Here is a 22,584-nt window from a genome sequence, read left to right on the forward strand (position 1 = left end):
TGGGAGTTCCACCCTGGGCTTTCCAGGTGCAAAAGAAAAAGGACAAGAAGGATAAAGACCGGGAGAATGAGAAAGAGAAGAGTGCCCTGGCACGGGAGCGAAGCCTCAAGAAGCGCCAGTCTCTGCCTGCTCCTCGAACCCGTCTCTTGCCTGCCACAGAACTCAGGTGTGTGGCACTTGCTCTGGGTAGTAGAGGGAATGAGAAGGACCTGGGGCTCCATTCAAAAAACTAGCCATTCTAAGGTGTCCTTCTTCCCACAGCCCCAAATCGAAGACTCGACCCTCATCTCCCTCCACACCTCGGCACCGGCCAGCCTCCCCCTGTCTCAGCCCAGGCCCAGGACCTGGTCTGCCCCCCAAGCCACCTTCCCCAAGAGGCACCACAGCCACTCCCAAGGGGCGGGTCCGGAGAAAGGAGGAGACTCCAGAGAGCCCTGGCCAGGCTGGGCGAGAAGAGAAGAATAAAGAAAAAGTCAGGGAGGAAGAGAAGCTGCCGACTGCTGTGGCATCACCATTGCCAGCCACCCACCAGCCGGTCAAGGAGCTGCCCAGAGCAGAGCCAGCAAGGGCTCCTGGGGAGCCACCCTCAGGTGGGCAAAGGGCTCTTCAGGGAACCCCGAGGTAGAAGAGGAAGATCAGACCCTGTCTAGGGAACCAGTCTGTGGTCTAAGGAGGAGATTTATGACCTCTGCTTTCAGGGAGTGCCGGGTCCAGTAGGCGATACTGATGGCCCTGCTCTTAGAATTCAAGGTCTGAGAGGGAGATAGGACAGCCGTTGGGTTCCTGTCCAATGCTACCCCCAGGTCTCTGTTCCCAATGCTAATGGGGTTGTGGGGAAGGAGGTGGATGACCCTATTTCCATCTGGCTTTGGGGTTTTAGGATCTGGCATGGGGGATGGATGGGAGTTGGCAGAGGCAGAAAAGATGTCTTAGATCAGGAAACAACCTGAGTGCTCCAGGTTAGTGGGAAGATCTAGACTTGCCTGAGTGTTACAGACAGAACCCAGGGTGCGTACCAAGGCATGTGCCCCTGACAACTAGGTCTGGGGTTCCCTCCAGGTACTACCATCCCAGCTTTGCCCTCAGCCCCAACTCCCCCTCCATCTTCTGGCAAACCCACGGCTGGCACCACAGACCCAGAAGAGGCCACTCGCCTGCTGGCTGAGAAACGGCGCCAAGCCCGAGAACAGCGAGAACGGGAGGAGCAGGAGCGGCGAGAGCAGGCTGAACGGGACAAGTGAGTGTGAAAGCAGAGGCTTATGCCAGAGCTTCCTTCAGGGAGCACAAAGGCCCAGGACTGCCTGGGGCAGGGCAGAGATACCGTTATGCCCCCTTCCCCTCAAGGGCAGAATACCTTTGGCACCACATTTCCCTCCCTCATCCTCAGCCACTCAGTTCTCTAAAAATTGTTCAAACACAGGCACTTGCCTTTATCAGAATCTGACAGAATTTACCCACACGTACTTCATGGTCTTATAGTCTTCTGGATACTGAAGGTAGGGGGGAAGTGCCAAAAAAGCTCAGGCTGAACTGAGAAGTGGGTCTCTAGTGATGGTTTAGGGCTCTATCCCTGACCCCATTTTGTTCAACATCTTTATCATTGATTTTAATGAAGGTAGAGATGTCTGCAAACTTGATCAACATGTTAACCTAGAAGGGATGGCCGACATGTCATATGATAGTTCCCCAAAAAATCATGACAGGCTAAAAGGATGGACCAGATGTGTTAAGATTAAATTAATAGGAATAAATGTAAAGTCCAACACATGGGTTTAAGAAGTTAATAGTATTCACATAGACTAGTGTGGCATGGACTGTTCAAGCTAGTTCATGTGAACGAGCTGGGGGGTCTTAGTGGACTGCAAGCTCAGGATAGGCTGGTATAGCACACAAAAAGGCTAATGTAATCTTAGGCTGCTTTAATAGCACCAGTATGTCCACAGTCAAGAAAGTGACAATCTAGTTGTCCCATGCCTGTAAGAATACTCCATTTTAAGAACACTGAAAGACTCCCCAGAAGTGCTGCTCAAGGGTGTCCTTGTGGCTTGGAATTGACCTTTGGGTGGTTCTCCATGGCTGTTTCAATAGAGTGAAAGCCCTCTCAGCTCCTATGAATCTGGAGAGGCCTTGAGTATGGTCCAGGGCTAGGTTATATCTTATCATTTAAGCATCAGGACATAGTGGTCCAGTGAAAAGAGTGCTAGTTCTGGGGTCAGAAGACCTGGGTTCGAACTCATCCTCTGACATTTGTCATTTATTATCCCCTGTAGGACCACCTTTGGCAAGTCACAAACTCCCTGGCCTTCAGTTTCTTCATCCATTAAATGGGGGTGGGGGAAGTTGGATTAGATGGCCTCTGAAGTCCCTTGCTATTGTCCTATGACCAACCCAGCTGAATATACCAGTGGGCTAACCTCTAGAGGATAACCTCTTTGGCCATGGGGGACTTGAGAAGCAAAAATTCAGAGTGCCCATGAGTCCTGCTCCCACAGTGCCAATGGCAGTAGTGGAAAGTGGGTGACCAAGAGTGGCAAGGTCAAAGTTTTTAGACCATCTGCAACATTAATTCACCTGTTGGTACTGATGCCCTGCTAGAAGAACAAAACCAGATGTGAACTGACATTTTTGCTGCTAATGAAGGCATGAGGCAGAAGCTTCAGCTAAACGGCAGGCTAGCTCGCAAGCCTTCCTTGGAGAGGAGAGGATAATGAAGGAGATGCAGCTGCACCCAAGGTCAACAAGAAAATCCTCCCATGAAACACTTGGTCACCTTGCCTTACAGTGTTTATGATGAGCTCAGATGAAGGGAACACCATGAAGCTTACATGTCAGTGTCTGGAGCTTGTGTGTTAACATCTGGATGGAATACAGAAATTCGAGGAAGACCTTAACAGGACCCTCCAAAGCAAGACGACAAAGACCTTGATGTCTGATGATTTCAAGGCAGCGATGGAACGGGAGAAGGCAGTGAATAAGACTTGAACAGCATGGTTCCTGATTAAGAAAGAGACTGGAGGGAAATAGATGATTCAGGGGCCACATGCCTGTATATAATACATGTTTTCCTCAAGATATGGACATGGTGCATACCGAACAGTATTGCCAAGAAAAGAAAAAAGAAGCAAGGAAAGAAAACACTAACTTAACTATATCCCAAGAGATAGGAGATTACTGTTTATCAATGCGAAAAAAATAATAGCAGCTAACATTTATATAGTGCTTATTATGTGCCAGACACTGTGCTAAGCACTTTACAACTATTATCTCATTTTTTTTTTTGGCAGGGGGGAAAAGCAGGGCAATTGGGATTAAGTGACTTGCCCAAGGTCACACAGCTAGTGAGTGTTAAGTGTCTGAGGCTGAATTTGAACTTGGGTCCTCCTGACTCCAGGGCCAGTCCTCTATTCACTTCACCACCTAACTGCCCCTATTATCACATTTGATCTTCACAACAACCATAGGAGATAAGTGCTCTTATTATCTCCACTTTATAGTTAGGGAAACTGAAGCAAAGAGAGGTTAAATGACATACTTAGGGTCACCTAAGCTAGTTAGTGTCTGAGGCTAAATTTGAACTCCAGACTTCCCACCTCCGGACCCAGTACTCTATCCATTGGCCCACCTCACTGCCCCAAATTATTTCAGAATCAGTTGTCTTTGTGAAGTCAGATCATTAAATGCAAAAAAGCAAATGTCAAAATTAATATCAGATGAGAAGAATAAGAAGATGCTGCTTGCAATTATAACACCTCCAATGTGACCTTTTTAAAATAAGCACTTGACCCAGAACAATGGGAAAAGGATAAAAGCAAAGATATTGATTCTGATTATTGTCATCTATCTCTTAGTGAAATTTAACTAATGGAAGTTAATTGCTCAAAAATTGAGAGTAAAAGAACCCAGAAAATATTCCAGCCAGCAAACCCTACTTCTGCATGCAGGGATAAATGCCAGCCAGTGAGAACTGTTTAGAAACACAAGAAAGGAATTACAGAGGATGGATGATTTATCCTTTTAAAAAAAACAGAATCTCATTGATGCTTTTCCATGTTTACATCAAAATAATTTCTGGATAGACCCTTCTTCCCATTCCATGAACCTTCCCTTGTAACAACAAAGCACAGGTAAGAAAAACCAGTCGATCAGCCAGCATATCAAGCATGTCTGACAGTGTTACAACATCCTGTACCCATTTAGGATGATGGAAGATTTTGAGTCATTGTCTTCTCAGACAAACTTGCAAAATTTTTGGTATGAAACCCAACTAAAAGCACTTATAAGAAACCTAAGGGAAGATAATGAAAAGGAATGACATTTCAAGAGGGATCTCTGTTCAGATCATTAGTAACAGTAGAAATGACAAGTTTGAACTTGAACAACTCTGTACCCGAGGTGCTCTATGAGGAAGCAGCAATGACTTAAGAAACTTAAGTTTGGGAAAGAAGATGCCAGGGAGGAGAACTGTGCTAAACACGATACAAATGTGAAGATACTCAGGGACTGATTTTCAAGATGTTTCAGAGGGGAATATTAAAAAAGAATGTATAAACAGTAGGATGGTATTACATAGCACGTAGGTCCTTAAACACCCCCCCCCCACACACACACACATATACCCCTTTAAAAAGTGTTCACTTGATTCGTGGCCGGATAGGGGTGACATCCACTCAAAGCTGATAATTTGGGAGGCAATATGATACAGTGGAGAGAATGTTGGCTTCAGAGTCAGTAGGACCTGGGTTCAGTTCCTGGCTCTAATGCTTACCTTTGGCAAGTCTTTTAACCTCTGTGCTTCAGTTTCTCATCCAGCCCCAATGAGAGGGTTGGAATAGATTGCATCTAAAGTCCCTTCCAGCTCGAAAGCTATAATCCTATAATCATAAGAAATTTGAAAAAGTATCTTCCATCCCCACACACCTATCTGCAGAGGCTGAGGACTATGGGACAGAACACAGCTCAAAAAAGATTTGTAAAGGTATCTTCCATCCCCACATGCCTATCTGCAGAGGTGGGGGACTATGGGTGGCAAATACAACACATGTCAGCTCCAGCCTGTACCATCTTTTTTTTTTTTTGGAGGGGAGAAGGCAGGACAGTTGGGGTTAAGTGACTTGCCCAAGGTCACAGGGCTAGTTAAGTGTCTGAGGCCACATTTGAGCTCAGGTCTTCCTAATTCCAGGGCCCATGCTCTATTTACTGTGCCACCTAGCCTCCCCAAGCCCCTACCATCTTTTACTTCCCCCCACTTCTTTAGACTGATATTTCTCATATATAACCTTATATTGAAGTAATACCAATTTATTTGAAATAGAAGATATTATGGTATCTAGAAGACTCAAATGACAAATAGTATAAGATACATCAAACACAGTCACCTCCTAAGATATCTCCTCCTATGCTCGCAACTCCCAGCCTTTCAAATGATTAAGGTTCTAAGTTCTTGGGTCTTTGGCAAAGTGATTATATTAAGAGTCACTCATGCTGTATGGGACCAGGGACAAGTATCAAAGAACTTTCCACAGATGAACCCAGGTAGTGTGTCCTGATATGATGTTTGTTACCATTGCTGATAACTACCAGGATATTGAGAGATCCAGGGTCTGCTATCACTGCAGACAGGACTGTCAAGTCCTAAGTCAGGTGTTGAGGAGCAATGAAACCTTCCAAAGTAGAAATACCCAACATATGGATTTAGCAAGAGGGGAGGGGAGATCTCATCTGTGTCAAAACCTCTAATGAACTCAGTGATATAGATAGATAGGGAGATACATCTATGTATAATTCCGTATAGATAGATATAGAGATATGTCTACACACACACATAATATCATTGTTTTTCACCCTCTTCTGCTCATCTTCTTGCCAGAAGTCTCTTCCACCCACTGCCAAAGCTATCCCTATGCTTTGAATAGTCTCTTGGAATTGTAGCCAGCCTATAGGGTTGTGGTTTTTAAATTTTATTTTAAACAACTTAGAAGATATTGATAACTTTTGATCCAGAAGCATACTTTCTCGAACTTACACAACGTTTATGGGTCTATGTAGAAAGGAGGGGTATCCTTGATGAAAGTTTGAGAAGGGAATAGACAACCTTTTAGAGATGATTCTCTACAGCTGACCACATCTTCCCAATCAATGGTTTGACTGAATATAATATATTAGAATATGTAATGTTATATTACATTAGGTCATATTTTATAATAGAATACAATATAATAGAATATCCCATTATGTTCATTTTTGATTACAAACAAGAATTTAACTCAATAGGGAAAAATCTACTCATAAAGATGATCTGCCAGCTAGGCGTCTTTTATGCACACGTGAGGTGGTGCATGAATAGAACACTGGGCTTTGAATCAGGAAGACTCCTTTTTGTGAGTTTTAAATCCATCCTCAGACACCTACCTGACCCTGGGCAAATTACTTATCCCTGTTTGCCTCAGTTCCTCATCCGTAAAAATGAACTGGAGAAGGAAATGACAAACCACTTCAGTATCTTTGCCAAGAAAATCCCAAAATAGGGTCACAGAAAGTCAAACATGACTGAACAACAAAATGCCTGCTTTGTTCAATGATCCTCTGACCCTCCCTGCTGACTTCATGTATCTAACAAAGTATTGGCAAACTTTAATTTCACCTATCAGATGACTCACAGGACACTGAAGAGGCTTGGAACCAGTCTTACCGAGAGGAACCAGAGATGCTTAGCTTTGAAAAGAAAGGACTGAGGGGGTACAGAGTAGCTGTCATCAAGGGTCGTCATGTGAGTGAGGGATTCTGCTTGACAGCTGAGGACAGAACTAGAAGCAGTGGGAGGAGGGGCCCAGAGGTCAACTGAGAGCAAAGCAGAGGAGAAGCCAGTAATAGCTGTCCAGAAGTGTCGTGGATTGTTTCTGGAAGTGGTAGTGAGTTCCCCGTCACTGGAGATCTTCAAGCAGATGCTGAGAGATGATTCGCCGGGGGATTCTGAGATTCTTATGTGGTGTATCGACCTCTGGGTGGCCTCCCTTTTCATAAAGTAAGGTCTCCCAAAGGGGGAGAGGGAAAGCTGGGCACTAAGTTCCCAGGTGGCCTGTCCCCACACAGGAGGCTGAGGGAGGAGCAGCTGGCCCGAGAGGCCGAGGCCAGAGCCGAGCGGGAGGCAGCAGCCCGGCGGCGGGAGGAGGAGAGGCAGCAGCGGGAAGAGCAGGAGGCCCGGGAGAAGGCCCAGGCTGAGCTGGAGGAGCAGGAGAGGCTGCAGAAGCAGGTGAGAGGGCTGCGCTTGGCGCCTGGCTGGGGGCTCGGTTGGGGAGGGGAGGGGACTGTGGTAGCGCACAGAGGCACCCAGCCCTCACTGGAGCCACCTTTGGCAGAAGGAGGAGGCTGAAGCGCGGTCCCGGGAAGAGGCAGAGAGGCAGCGACTGGAACGAGAGAAACACTTTCAGCGCGAGGAGCAGGAGCGGCTGGAGAGAAAGAAGGTGCGCCTGTGTTAGGGATGAGGAGCCAGGAGCGGGGTCAGGGCCTTCGAGCTGGAGGGGAGCTGCCCCTCCTCCCAAAGGGCGGGCCTCCTTTTATTGTGACTGAAGCCTTGGACCCCGGGTTCAAATTCTGCCTCTCATACTCAGCAGCTTCGGGACCTTGTCCCGTCACAGCCACTACTCTGAGCCTCAGTTTTTTCAGCTGTAAAATGGGGGTGATAATAGTCAATCCCTGCAGTACTGGCCTCAGGGTTGGTACAAGGCTCAAATGTGACAAGGTGTATTAAGGGCTTTTCGGCTCTTAAAAGGCCATGTAAATGTCTGCTCTTATTCTCATTGTTATTAATATTAATGGGTGCATGTTTCCTTGGGCTACAGCGGCTAGAGGAAATTATGAAGAGGACTCGGAAATCTGAGGCTGCAGAATCCAAGGTCTGGATCCCCAGATGGGGGTGGGGTGGGGGATCTGCAGGGACTGTGGGAGGGGGTGGGGCTGACTTTCTGAAGGGAGGGGGCTTCCTGTGGAGCTGAGGGTGTTGTCTGGGTCCCTCACCATTCTGACCCACCCCCTTTCCCCCACCCAACTAGAAGGTGGATAGGAAGATTCTCAATGGGAAGGAGGCCAAAGCAGACTACTCCAGCCCAGGTACTGGGGGCCCTCCCCATGGGTGGGGAGTGCTGGGCAGGGAATCAGGTGAGGTGGGGGAGGGCTCAGAGACTTCTTCCCATACTGAGGCTCCCTCCCCACTGAACCCTCCCCCTCTCCATTGGTGTCCTTCCCCAACTGAATCTTACCCTCATTTGACCCCTTCTCTTCCGATCCCACTAAACCCCCTCCCCTCCATTCATGACCTTTTCCAACTGATCCTCCTCTCATTAAACATCTTTCCTTTCCACTGAACTCTTTCCCCTTTGCTGAACTCCTTCCTTTGCTGAAGGGACCTTCCACTGAGGCCCCTCTCCACTCTGGGGATTCTTCCTTGCAGAGCCTGAGAAGGTGTCTGAGCCTGAGAAGGTGTCTGAGCCCCTGGCCAAGGGCCTGGAAAAGGAGATTCTGCCAAGAGAGGGACAGCCTCCTCAGGAGCCTCCCTGGAGGTATACCATTCTTGAATCAATTTCCTTCCCCCCCTCCACCCCACTCCCCCCACACTAGAGAGGGGAGGGAGCAGAGGAAGGGTGAACAGGACTGCTCTATTCCCCCCTGCTCTGGGGTTACGGGAACCTTGTGGAGAGCCAGTCTTAGGTTTTTGTAGAGGCATCCAGGACGCTTCAGGGTTGGAGGGACACACCCTCTAGGGCCAAGGAATCACGAGTCAGAATGCTTCCCACTCTGCACCTACAGCCTGCAGGGGAAAGAGGCAGGGCCACTGGTGAATGGACTGCAACCAACTACTGTGCACCAGGAGAATGGCTTCACCCCCAAGGGGACCCCTGGAGAAAAGGGGAGCCCCCTCAGCAGGACTGGGGAATCTCTGCTGCCTTTTGCTGAGGCTGAGGCCTTCCTCAAGAAAACTGTGGTGCAGCCTCCCCAGGTCACAGGTACCAGCTGAATCTTTGCTCTCCTACCACCCCCATTGCCTTCTTAGCCCTCTCCCATGAATTCCTACCTTTCCCCATGACAGGCCCCTCTTCCATTCATCCTAGCCTTCTTCCTGACCCAAAAATCCTTCTCTAACCCTGTTCTCCAGAATCTTGCCTGTCCTCCCCCTGAATCTTACTTATACTTCCCTCCTGAAACCTTCACCCCTCCTTGACAAATCCTTTCTATCCCTCTGTCTCCTCACCAAATCCTTCCTGTAGCTCTCCTCTCTGAATAATTCTCTATCCCTGGTCCACCTCACCTCCCTTACTTTCCTCCTCAAGTGCCCCTCCCTTCTTCCTCCAGATTCCTCCCCCACTAGCCCAGACTCAGCATTCCATTCCCCAGCACCTCCCCACCCCCAGCTTTATCCCAAAATGCTCTTCCAAGCTACTCACATGTTGCCAGATGCCCCTGTGGCTGACATCCCTTTTCTATCTTGTCTCCCCAGAAGTCCTTTAAGGGCCTGCCCCCAGTTCCAGAGCACTGCACTATGCCTCTGTCCTCAAGCCAGGGCATCCCAGTGCCCCCCACCACAGGAGTGCCACAGACCCTCCAGGGCTTTCCCCCTGGGAAAGGAAGAAGAGGAAGAAGGGAACAAAAGCTGCTGGGGCCTGGGCTTGGGCAAGGAGCGAGGATGGGAGAGGTGATGGGGTCTCCCAGGTTCCCAGGGGTGTCCTGTGTGTTGTTTTTAATCTGCACCTTATCAGACTGATGGTGTCCCTGGCCTCAGCTGGAGCCAGGCCCTCCTCCCACACCCCTCCCTCTCTCACACATCCTCACACCCCTGCCGCTGACTGGGTCTCACTTGTAGTATTTCACTTTTACTCTTGGAAGTGACCTTCTGGGTACAATGTCTGTGAATAATGTATATAGCATGCCCCCCCTCACCCTGGGCCCACGGCCCCACCTCCTAGCCAGCTAGGCTAGCCAGCCCAGGGCTCTACAGGGGTTTTTCTCTATTTAAGGGTAACCAAAGGGCCTCCCCCAGGCTCTTACAATGAGGGAGTAGCCCCAAGAGGGGTGGAATGGGGATATTGGGAACTCAGGGGAGCCTGTACCCACACCCGCCCCCATCTCGGTGTCAGTGTTACAGCATATGAACAAACTTATCCGGAAATAAAGCCAGATTCCTGCCAACTTTGCTTCAGCTTTCTAGGGGTGGGGACATGGAGGAGAAGGGACGCCTGGCTTCTGGAACTACTCTTCAGTGGTCAGGATCCCTGGGTAATGGCATTGTTGGGATGGGGCTGGCAGGGAAGGAGGACAGAGAACTCTGCAGTTTCAACAAGCATCTGTCCTCTGGAGGTAACTCCCCTCCTTTTCCCTCCTGCCTGACTAGCACCTGCCTCAGTCTTCCCCTTCCTATCCCATTCACCTTTCAGTGTAGTCCCTCTGTGGAGAAGTACATTCTCCCCATAGGTTCCAGGCCCACCCATTAACATCATCTAGCCTTTGTCTCTTTGTCTCCTCGCCCTGACCCTGATCCACTAGGAGGCTGGATTCTTCAGAATGAGAAGGGGACAATTCAGCAGCAGGTGGCAATGTGTGACTGTCAGAACAGCAGAGCTGGGGGGGAGGGGAAGGGTAGAAACCTGAGCCAGATAGCCCAAGTGAGTGGATCCAGACTCTCTCCCCTTCCCCAAGAGTGTATGTCTGATGAAGGGAAGGGGGTGGCAATGGATCAAGAATTCCCTATCCTTTTCCCACCCATCCCCACTGGGGAAGGGGGAATGTAGGGTTATTTCATCTTCCCTTCCCCCAACTCTCCTCCCCTGGAAACCTTCCCCAAAGTGTCCCGGTTCTCTAGAGATCTGGTTTCCCAGCTGTCTGCCTACAACACCCCTTTTCTCCCAGCTTTGCTTCTTGACCCACTCAGCTGTTCCCTTCCATCAACAAGTTTATCTCTGGGTCTTCAGGCAGACTGGGCTCTCTATCTCTACCATACTTTCTTCATAAGACCCATAGTATCTAATTTTAAATCCATGTATCTGGGATGCCCTCCATATACAAACATTGGCTACCTCCCAGAGTGAGGATTTGGCTAAGAATGTTTTCTCCATCTCACCCCCACTCCATCCTTGTCCTAGAGAAGAGATTATTTTTACTTTCTAGCCTTGTTCTCCCCTATGGTCAAAGACACCTATTTGCAAGATGGCTTGTCAAGGTCAGGGTAAGGGCCTAGGTCAAAGGCCTATCTGCAGAGCTGGGACAACATATGTACATGTGCTAGGCAAGGTTTGAAAATTGTCATCCTTGGTATATTATTCTCTGTTGGAGGCTTTGAACTGTTACTGTAACCTGACCCGTTACTGTTACCTAAATTTTATGCCCATGGGCTCTGGAGAATTCAGTTCAACAAATATTGATTGTGCCCATACTATGGCAAAAGACCTGAGTTGGGGCTCGAGGTAGCCTTACATGGTGGGTAAAACACTAATTCATATTTATAGTGTTCGAAGGTTTTACAAAGCAGCTTTCCATATAGCATTCAAAACTTAGAAGCAGCATTTTCTGTCAATGAAAATCTACCTTCCCCCATCATATTAAAAAAGAGAAAAACAAAACCCCTGTTATAAACATTTATAATAAAGTAAAACAAATTCCTCCAATGATTATGTTGCACCACCCCCACCTCTAAAATGCTTCAGTCTACTCTTTTTTTTTTTTTGGCCTTTTGGAAGGCAATTGGGGTTAACTTGCCCAAGGTTACATGGCTAGTTGTTTTTTTTTTTTTATGTGTGGGTGTTAAGTGTCTGAGGCTGGAACTGAACTTGGGTCCTCCTGACTCCGGGGCCAGCACTTTTACTCACTGCACCACCTAGCTGACCAAAATGCTTCAGTCTACACCTCTAATGTGTAGCCTCTTTGGCAGGAGCTGGATAGGTAAGCACATTTGACCATGAGGCCTCTGGAATTCTGGTCGGCCACTGCATTGATGAGTTGTCCTGGGTACACAGACAGTGCTGAACCCAGGTCATTGGCTATACTGGCATAACCAGGCCCTGGGATAGATATGAGAGGTGGTGGTCACAGTATGTGGGGGAACAACTCAAAATATTGTTTCTAAAACTGGACATGTTTAATGCCAGAAAATTCTGTTCTCTACTTGTTCAGAGCGCTTTTCCTGTCATTCAAAGTTGCTTGTCTTTTAATATATAAATTTATATAAATTTCTGCTCATTTTCCACTTCATCAGTTCATACAAGTTCTCCCAGGTATAGTTCTTTCAAAAATTCCATAAATATGTCAACTTTTATTCGGGAAAAAAGGGTGAAAAAAAGAAAATTTCTGCCCAGAGGAACTTAGAGTTTTCTAGGGGAGATAATTCAGTATGGAGTTATGATCTCATTGATTTTGATACTCCCTCTAACTGGAAAGATCATAATTTATCCGCACCTTCTATGGTTCCTGTCCTGCCATAAATCTTCCATGAAGGCTCTACCCAATGTGCTCAATGCCTCATGGCTCCCAGCATAGCTGTCAGACTCTCTAGCATTCCTCAGTCTTCATTGATGATGAGCTTACCTCTGGTTTATGCTTCCTTGGTGGTCTTTTTCTTTTTACACCACTCCTTGGGTGTAAATCTCAATATGCTGCCTACTTTTTCCCCCCTTTAATTAACAGAAATAATTTTTTTCTTTCTTTCCCTCCTCCCCACCCCTCCCATTGGGGAAAAAAGGGGGAAAATAAAACTTTGGCAATAAATATGCATAGTCAAGCAAAGCAAATTCTCTTATTTGCCACATTCAGTAACATGTTGCAATAAATATATGCTACAACCTGCACCTTGAGTCCATCTCTTCTCTGTCAGGAGATGGTGGATAGCATGCTTCATCACAAGTCCTCTGAAATCATGATTGGTCATTCAAAATGGTTTTTCTTTACAATGTTGTAACTCCATTTTCCATCAGCAGCTCTGCTTGGTTTTGAATCCACAGAACATCAGGCCTCACCTGGTATAGTATAGAGCTGATCACCTAAAATCTTATTACCATAGTAATTGAGTTTTGATACTCAGCATCTTCTTTTTTTAATTTTTACATTTTTCTTTTTTTTTTGGAGGCAGGAAGGTAGGGCAATTGGGGTTAAGTGACTTGCCCAAAGTCACACAGTTAAGCTAGTTGGGTTTTTTTTTTTGCTTTTGGGAAGGCAGTTGGGGTTAAGTGACTTGCCCAAGGTCACACAGCTAGTTTTTGTGTTAAGTGTTTGAGGTCAGATTTGAACTCAGGACCTCCTGACCCCAGGGCTGGTGCTCTATTCACTGCACCACCTAGCTGCCCCAGTTAGGCTAGTTTTTGTATTAAGTGTCTGAGGCCGGATTTGAACTCGGGTCCTCCTGACTCCAGGGCTGGTGCTCTGTTCACTGTGCCACCTAGACGACCCTCAGCATCTTCTTTACCCCCTCAGTTGCCCCTCCACTCTGATTGAAGGGCTGGAAAGTGGAGCAGTAAACTCCTCCCAAAACCTTCCTTTATTGAAGGCTCAGAACTTTCCAGATTACTTTCCATTTTCCATCAACAGCTCTGCTTGGTGTCTACTCCACTGAACATCATGCCGGTCTCAGATGACCACTCCCCCCTTTTCAGCTTCCTTTTGCTGTGTTGTCTTCCCCCATTAGATCCTTGACAGTAAGAACTGTTTTTTTTTTCTTATTTGTATCCATTGAGCACAGTGCCTGGAACATAGTAAGCGCTTAATAATTGTTTATGGAATTGAATTGAATTATTATATAAGTTGTTTTACTAGTACTGCTCACTTCACTATTCAGCTAACTCCTTATACCCATTATCATGCTTCTCTCCATTAGAATTTACATTCTAATCAGGGAGATGATACGGAACTCACTAACTTCTCTTCCCCCTCCCCCCACAAAAAAACTCTTCCCCTTCCAAACTTCCTTACTACTATTGAGGGTACCAACAACTTCTCACCCAGGCTTAAAATCTAGATGTCATCCTTGTGTCCTTACCCTCTATCATTCCCCATATCCCATCTGTTGTTAAGCCCTCTCAGTTCTACTTTTGTAACATCTTTTGCATATACCCCCTTTTTTGTTTGATAACTGCCACTATCCTGGCATGGATCCTTATCACCTCACAGCTTGACAGTTCCAATAGGCTGCTGGTTGGTTTGACTGCCATAAATCTCTCTCCACTACAATCCATCCTCCACTCAGCTGTCAAAGGGCTCTTTCTAAAGAGCAAGTCAATATCAGAATTGGCTAATATGACGGAAAAGGAAAATGATGGGTATTGGAGAGGATTTGGGAAAATTGGAACACTAATGCATTGTTGATGGAGTTGTTAACTGATCTAACCATTCTGGAGAGCAATTTGGAACTATGTCCAAAGGGCTACAAAATTGTACATACTTTTTGTTCCAGCAATACTGCTACTAGGTCTGTATCCCAAAGAGATCATAAAAAAAGGGAAAAAGAACCCACATGTCCAAAAATATTTTAGCAGTTCTTTTTGGAGGAAAGATTGTATAGTAAAAACAAAAAGTATACCTATAGCTTTTTTTGTGCTGGTTTTTTTTTTTTTTTTGGCTTTTTTGAAGGGCAATTGGGGTTAAGTGACTTGCCCAAGATCACATGGCTAGTTAAGTGTCTGAGGCTGGATTTGAACTCAGGTCCTCCTGACTCCAGGGCTGGTGCTCTATTCACTGTGCCACCTAGCCACTCCTACCTATAGCTTTTTAAAAATTATGGTCACCACATGTACAAAAATATTGATAGGTTTTTTGTGGTGGCCATGAAATTGAGGGGATGCCCATCAATTGGGGAGTGGTTGAACAAGTTGTGGTATATGAATATAATGGAATACTATTGTGCTATAAGAAATGATGAGAAGACAAATTTCTTTTTTTTTTTTTTTGCCTTTTTTTGGGAGGGCAATTGGGGTTGTGACTTGTCCAAGGTCACACAGCTAGTTTTTGTGTTAAGTGTCTGAGGCTGAATTTGAACTCAGGTCCTCCTGACTCCAGGGCCAGTGCTCCATTCACTGCACCACCTAGCTGCCCCAGCAGGCAAATTTCAAAAAAAATCTGGAAAGACATATGAACTGATACTAAGTGAAGTGAGCAGAACCAGAACATTGTACACAGTACCAGCAACATTGTGTGATGATCAACTTTGATAGACTTGGCTCTTTTCAACAATATAATACTCTAAGACATCTCCAAAAGACTAGTAATGGAAAATACTATCCACATCCAGAGAAAGAACTATGGAGTCCAAATACAGATCAAAGCACACTATTTTCAACATTTTTTGTTATTTTTTCTTTCTCTTGGCTTTTCCTTTTTGTTCTGATTCTTCTTTTACAACATGACTTATGTAGAAATATGTTTAGTATGATTATACATTGTATAACCTATATCATATTGCTTGCCATCTTGGGGAGGGAGAGAGAAAAAAATTTGGAACTCAAAATCATATAAAAGTGAATGTTGAAAAACATCTTTGCACGTAATTGGAAAAAACAAAATAGTATTAAAAATAAAGTGCAGGTCAAATCACATCATATTACACACACACACACACACACACACACACACACACACACAAGTTCCACTGGCTCCCTATCATTTCCAAGATGAAATATAAAACTCTGGCATCCGAAGGCCTTCATAATCTAGCTCTCCTCACCTTTCCAATCTTCTTATACCTTCCCCCCATCCCCAACCTCCATCCCACTTCCACCCCACTGGTCCTGCCATTCCTTTACCAAGGAATTCCATCTCTCCCCTCTGGGCATTTTCACTGGCTGTCCCTCATGCACGGAATGTTCTTCATGCTCATCTCTGCCTCCTGGGTTCCCTAAATTCCCAGTTAAAATCCTACTGTCTACAAGAAGCTTTTCCTGATCTCTCTTCATGTTAGTGCCTTCCCTCTACTGAGTAGTTCCTGTTTCTCCTGAATATAGCTTGTTTGTATGTAGCTACTTACATATTGTCTCCTCTGTTAGACTGTGAGTTCTTTGGGTACAGGAACAGACTTTTGCTTTTCTCACTATGGCCAGTCCTTGGCAGATGGCAGACACTTAATAGATGTTCATTGGTACTTATTATGTGCCAGACATTGTTCTAAGCATAGGGGATACAAAGGAAAATGTGAAATTATCCTTGCCCTCAGGGAACTTACATTCTAACTAGGAAGACAATTTATGTGCATGTACATGTGCGTGTGTGTGTGTAGGGGGCATCCAGGTGGCTCAGGGGATAGAGTGCTGGGCCTAGAGTCAGGGAGAACCATCTTCCTGAGTTCAAATGTCCTCAGACACTCACTAGCCGTGTGACCCTGGGCAAGTCACTTAACCCTGTTTGTCTCAGTTTGCTTATCTGTAAAGTGAGCTGGAGAAGGAAATGGTGAACCACTCCTGTGTCTCTGCTAAGAAAACCCCAAATTGGGGTCACAAGGAATCAGATGTGACTGAACAACAAATGACTTCACATCACTTCTTGACAATTTCCAAACCAAGCTCTAGCATTCTTCCCCTCCCAACACTTCCAGCTTCACTTTATTTGTCTATTCTCCCCTTAAAGGTAAATTCATTGCTGTCTCCTCTTCCTCTTAGAATGTAAAATCCTTGGGGAGTGGGTGGGAGGGGGTCTTTGCTTGTTTGTATTTGTACCCTCAGCACTTAACACAGCTCCTGGCACATAGTAAACACCTAATAAATGCTTATCAGTCATTCCCAATCATCCACAGCAAGGGATGGATGATGAGCCAGCAAGAAACTTTTGAAAAACAGCAGTCAGACAAGGAGAACAAACCAGGAGGAAAAAAATTAGGTTGAAGCTCGTGATTTTGTCTTCTTAGCATCATGGTGGATGAATTAATGGTTAGAATCCACAGTCTGTATCTCTTGATAGAGAGATATAATCCTCTCCCCCCATGATAATTACTGCTTATGTTTCTTACTTACTTCCTTATTTACTACCTTACTTACTCTTCCAGAGTCCAATTGCTTCTCTATCCTATAGCAATTATATCTTCTATTCCATTGTAACCGGTACAGAGGAAGCTTCTTAAAGGCAGAAACTATTATTTTAAAATCTTTCTATCTCTAATAACTTGCACAATACTTTGGATATTCTAGGTACTTAAATGTTTGTGGAATTAAGTTGAATCTGATATGTTTCAAATAGCATTAATTGTTTACATAATGGAAAGGCTTTTGATCTAGGAGCCAGGTGACCTGATCAACTCATATGCCCTGGGACAAATCACTTTTCATCTCTGGACTTGTTTCCTAATCTATAAAATGAGAGAGTACACATAATAATTATCAGGGACCCTTCAAGCTCTGATCTGCTCTGACTGACATACCTCCCACAGCCAATCAAAACATTGCAAAAATCTGAATTATGTAGGCAATGGTTCACACCCATGGACCACTCACCCCTTCAAAGGAGTGGAGAGGAAGTGTTTTCTTCTGTCTCTTCTTTGGGACCAGGTTTGCTCTTTGCAATTTTGCAACACTTTATTTTTTTTGTGGTGATTGTTGTTTCCATTGATGTTGTAGTCATTACAGAAGCTTTGTTTTCTTAGGTTTGTTTACTTTTAATCAGCATACTTATATCTGATGATGATGGTGATGGTAATGGAGGCAGCAACAAGGGAATGAAACACCCTAAATATAGCAGAAATCCAAATCATGAGGGAAGAGGATGATATATATGTGTATACATATGTGTGTTTGTGTGTATATGTATATATGCATATATACATACACACATGTATATGTCAATCCCATAACCCTCTCTGCTACTAGAGTTTGAGGATATGTTCCATGAACCTAGAGAAAATGAGTTGGCATCCTAATACTTTTGTTCAACTGTGGGAAGCAGTTGTTTTATCTATTTCAATAGTCCACAGAGTATTAAATATAAAAGAGTAATAGCAGCATGGTCACTTGAACTGGGACCATTTCATTTAAACTATATCAAACAACATGAGGCTGTGTTAGTAACAATAATAGTAACTCATTAATATAGCCCTCTAAGGTTTACAAAATGTTTTGTGCACTAATATTGCCTAGAACACCTCTAAAGTCCACATCCCCTTCTCTTATGGCCACATCTTATGGTTTCATCTTCCCCTCCCTGGCTTTGGCCCCGAGCACAATGACCCTGAGGGCAGGGTCATTTTTGGCAATAAGACATAAAGAAGGTCCTGAGCATGCCATTACTATTAGCAACACACTTGCACCTGCTGTAGCTGGGAACTCCCTTTTTTAGGTGGAGTGGGGGACAGCTACCAGGGTTCCAGATGTTAACTGATACTTAAGCATCTCCTTGTGAGAGGAGTGGAGAAGTGTGGGAGAAATAAATAAGAAAGCTAGAGGGGACAGGGAGTGAGTGTGTGGTGAGGAAAGAAGCAAGGAAGGAATGAAGCAAGCATTTATTAATTGTCTATAATTTTCACCATAACCCAGACATGTAAGTGCTATTATTATTCCCATTTCACTGTTGAGGAAACTGAGGCAAAGGTTAAATGACTTGCCCAGGGTCACCTAGCTTGTACATGGCTGAGAGAGAAGAGGTTCCATAGAAGGGATGGGATGTGTGTTTAGGAAACAGTCTCTTGCAAATCTTCAAGGACTCACTCCAATTTATCAACATCTAGAGCCCGATCAGGAAAATTGCTTCAGAGAAGAGCAGGAGGAGGGGGTAACAATGTAGGCATGGAGAGAGTGGCAGGGGAAGTCCCACTGTCAGCAGTAAAGGAACATCTCTAAGAGACAAGGCTCCTGAATCACAAATAGTCCAAGTGGTCAGAGCCAGAACAAGTCATGGTCAATAGCTACCAGTCAATCTTACCTATTCAGAGCCAGGGAACCTTGCCCTACTCCTATTTTTAAATTTTTTCAGTTATCAAGAATTAATTTTTTTTCTCTCTCTCCTGGGCAGGGAGGAGAATCCTTGTAATAAATAAGCATAGTCACCTGAAAGTTACAATAAAAAAAAAGGAAGCCTTTCTGGATTCCTCTCAATTCTAGTGCCTCTCCTCAGTTGATTATCTCCAATTTAATCCATATATAACTGGTTTGTATATATTTGTTTGTATGCCATTTTCCCCAATAGAATATGAGGTCCTTGAGAGCAGGGACTTTTTTCCCTTTCTTTGAATCTCTAGCTCTTAGCAAAGTGCCTGGTACACAGAAGGCATTTAATAGATGTTTGTTGGCTGACTAAACAGAAAAAGAACAAATAAGCATAGTCAAACAAAGCAAATTCTCATACTGGCCCCTTCCAACATTATGTGTCTTATTCTGCATATTAGCTCATTGCCTCTCTGTCCTGAGGTGGGTGACCTCAGCCTTATCATTGGTGCTCTGGAATCCTAACCTGCTATGGCTCTGTTCTATGACACTTGACAAACATCACTTCTCCACTCCTGGATTGTCCCAGCTGGTGGGGAAAGAGGAAGGAGAAAGAATATTCTCTAGGGTTGACTCTTCCCTTTGTCTTTGTCTGCCCTACTCCTTGGTGGCACAGCTGGAACAAGTTTGCCAAACTCTATGTCTGAGAAAGTGGGAGGTGGGGATGGATGTGCCTGCATTTCTGTCTGTGTGTAAGCTTCATGACTCTACGACTGTCTGGCTGTGGGCTTCTGTAAGTGACTAGAAGACTGTGTCTGTGTGATTGTGTTGTAGTGTGTGTGTATTGAGGGAGTTGTCTGTGTAAGGAGTATACCTCTCTATGTTCCAGGTGGGTGTGTATATGGTGGGCATCTGTGGGTTGGGATTGGTGGCATACTTCCTCTTGGCAGGGGGGCTGGGGAGCCAACTCCCCTGAGAAACCGTAAAACATGAAACCCTCTTCTGTAAAAAGGGGATCATCATAGTACCAACCTCTTAGAGTTACTGTGAGAATCAGATGAGTTGAGATGTGAAGTGCTTTGTAAACTTTAAAATGCTCTATAAATGCTAATTATTATTAAACTGATGGGAAGACAAGGTGAGCAGCTTCTTATGTCTTCCTTCCCTAGCCAGCTAAGTGGGGCAGTGGTTGTAATAACATACCTCAAGTCAGAAAGTACTGAGTTAGAATATAGCCCCAGACACTAGTGTGACCTTGAGCAAGTCACTTAACCTTTCTCAGCTTCCTGATCTGTAAAATGGAGGTAATAATAGCACCTACCTCACAGGGTTGTTAGCAGGATCACATAAATTTATGCATGTAAAGTGTCTTGCGAACCTTTAAAAGTATTATATAAATACTAGTTATTATAACCCAAAGGTTCACCCAGGTTAAATTTGGGGATTCCTCCCTCCCAGCTTCCCTAGCTGAGATAGATCCTCCACTCCAATCATCACAACTGAAGGCTCCAGTTTATGAAGCAGTTTCTGATTTCCCTGCCTCCCCTGGGACCTCCCTCAAACTAGGAGACCCAGTCTCAGCCCTCAGGGAGCTCTCCAGCTTGTCTAGACAAGATAATCAAATTGCTGAGGTGGTAGTTGTCATCACAGATTAGATTAAAACCTGGCAGAGTTTTAGAACAAAGAGAGATGAGTTTAAGCCATAGCTGGAGGGGTGTAACTTAGAAAACTGCACCTTGGTGCAGGGAGAGAAAGGCTAGACCTGGAGACAAGTGTTGGAATCCTGACAGGGTTCCTTTCTACCAGGGTGGTTAGGCAGGACTAGAAATACAATACAGAATGGCCATGTAAATAGAAAGGACAGAAATAGACATGGAAGCTGTATATCATAATGGGCAAGCTTGACCCTGAAAAAAGTTGGGAAAATGCATCTCCCTCTCCACTTTGCAAAGTGTGGAGAACTTTGTATATACTTTAAGAGATAGTTGATTGATTAGTTGGTTTTTAGTAATTGATTTTTTTTCTTTCTTTTTTTGGTCTTTGCTACAAAGGATGGGTCAGTGGGTAGAGGTGGCAGGATAGGTATAATCAGTAATAAAGGTGATATAAAAATAAATGACAGTAATAAATTTCTAAAACCAAATCAATCTAAAGTTAGAGTTCAAAAAACATCTAAAATTAAAGCACAAGCATTTTCTGCCTAGAGGCAAAAATAAAAAAATACCCCACCTCTCATTTATAGTGCTTTTATTTGGCTACAAAGCAATTTATAAACATTATCTCATTTGAATCTCACAATTACCCTGTGAGGAAGGTAGTGCAAGTATTATTTATCTCCATTTTGCAGATGGGAAAATTGAGGCCCAAAGACACTAAATGACCTGTCCAAGGTCACTTTAAAACTAAGTTACTCATTTAGAGCTTCCAAGTAGTCTAGATTCAGGTTCATTGATCAAAATTTCCATTAAAGCTAAGTAGTGTGGAAGGCACTTGGGGGGAGGATCAAATGAGATAATATTTGTAAAGCACTTAGCACAATGCCTGGCACAAAGTGGGGACTTAATAAAGACCTATTCCTTCTTTCCTTCTTTCCCTCCTCTTCCCCTCTACCACTTCATTCCAAAATGACTAAGGACCAGTTCATTCCTGCATGTGTTCCTTTTCTGGAGACCAGGTGTTATCTCTGGACCTTTTCTTTCCCCTTATCTCTTTAATGAATTATCTTAACCCTGGCAATACAGTGCTTTTTCCTAAATAAAATGCAGATTTCTGCAATTCATTTCAATCCAACAGTCCTTTATTGTGGGTTTCTGGGGTGTATGGGGTGCTCAGGGAGGACTAAAAATGGCAAACCACTCCAGTATCTCTGCCAAGAAAACCCCGAACAGCATCAGGAAGAGACAAACTACTGAAATGACTGAATAACAACACTTCTGGTGTGAGGGCTTGCCAAACCCTTTTCAGGGCTGCTCATCTACCTTTGGTGTTCACTTCTCACCCAGCTCTCACCTGTGTCTCCAAGAGGCTGTGACATGTGGCCATTCCTGGTGACAGGTTAAACCAGGTTGAGGGTAACCAAAGGACCTTGAATCCATTGGTGATGTTTACCTCTAGCATGTGAAGATGTCCCCCAGTGGAATGGGCAAATGAGAGTAATTTGTTCCAGTGGCCAAGAAGGAGGCTGAAGCAGGTGCTGTGGAGGCCTCAGAGCTTGGTCAGACATCGAAGTTGCCAAGTTCATCCACCACATCCCAGGTAATCATCAGTTGTCCTGACTTTAGACGTCAATGACTGGTAGAAATGGTGAGGATGATGATTTTGTGCAACTCTGTCTCACTTAAATCCAATTCAGGCACAAATCAAGACATCTGTGATGTCACTGGTCCTCCAGAAATGAAGGATGAACAACATTATGGATCTCTGTAAGGATGACTGATCTGGGGAATTCCTGGATCAATTTGATAGTTGTAATCTTGGACATCCCACATTGCCACCTTGTTAAGAAGAGAAAATACACCTTCAAATTAAGTATTAGGCTTGCTCCAAGATTGTGGGACTTTTGGGAGGATGGACATTTTTGGAAGGAGCCATCCTTTGCTCTGGCCTATAAAAGTAAACCTGCAGAACTGTTCAGTCTTTGGGGGCTCCTTTCTGCTTCTGGAATATAGTAGGTGGAAGGGAAGGAGCAGGAAGGAATTTCTTTTCCTTTCTGGGA

At 44.8% G+C, this 22,584-nt stretch overlaps 1 protein-coding gene across 4 annotated transcripts in view; it reads left to right on the forward strand.

Moving 5' to 3' along the window:
• MAP7D1 (MAP7 domain containing 1) overlaps positions 1 to 10,179 on the forward strand; it is a 29,283-nt gene extending 19,104 nt beyond the window's left edge. For all 4 annotated transcript variants that reach the window (XM_069067939.1, XM_069067937.1, XM_069067938.1 and 1 more), the window contains 10 exons: positions 27 to 166; positions 262 to 590; positions 1,060 to 1,237; positions 7,090 to 7,249; positions 7,356 to 7,460; positions 7,839 to 7,892; positions 8,049 to 8,106; positions 8,447 to 8,555; positions 8,803 to 8,999; positions 9,491 to 10,179. In XM_069067939.1, coding sequence (XP_068924040.1) covers positions 27 to 166; positions 262 to 590; positions 1,060 to 1,237; positions 7,090 to 7,249; positions 7,356 to 7,460; positions 7,839 to 7,892; positions 8,049 to 8,106; positions 8,447 to 8,555; positions 8,803 to 8,999; positions 9,491 to 9,501 — 1,341 coding nt within the window. In that variant the 3' untranslated portion in view covers positions 9,502 to 10,179. The remainder of the gene's footprint in view (positions 1 to 26; positions 167 to 261; positions 591 to 1,059; positions 1,238 to 7,089; positions 7,250 to 7,355; positions 7,461 to 7,838; positions 7,893 to 8,048; positions 8,107 to 8,446; positions 8,556 to 8,802; positions 9,000 to 9,490) is intronic.
• The last annotated feature ends 12,405 nt before the right edge of the window (positions 10,180 to 22,584 follow it).

The sequence above is a fragment of the Petaurus breviceps genome, unplaced genomic scaffold (assembly GCF_028583685.1).
Source record: "Petaurus breviceps papuanus isolate PSGF00001 unplaced genomic scaffold, PetGlider_PUasm1.0 90760, whole genome shotgun sequence".
Lineage (NCBI taxonomy): Eukaryota > Metazoa > Chordata > Mammalia > Diprotodontia > Petauridae > Petaurus > Petaurus breviceps.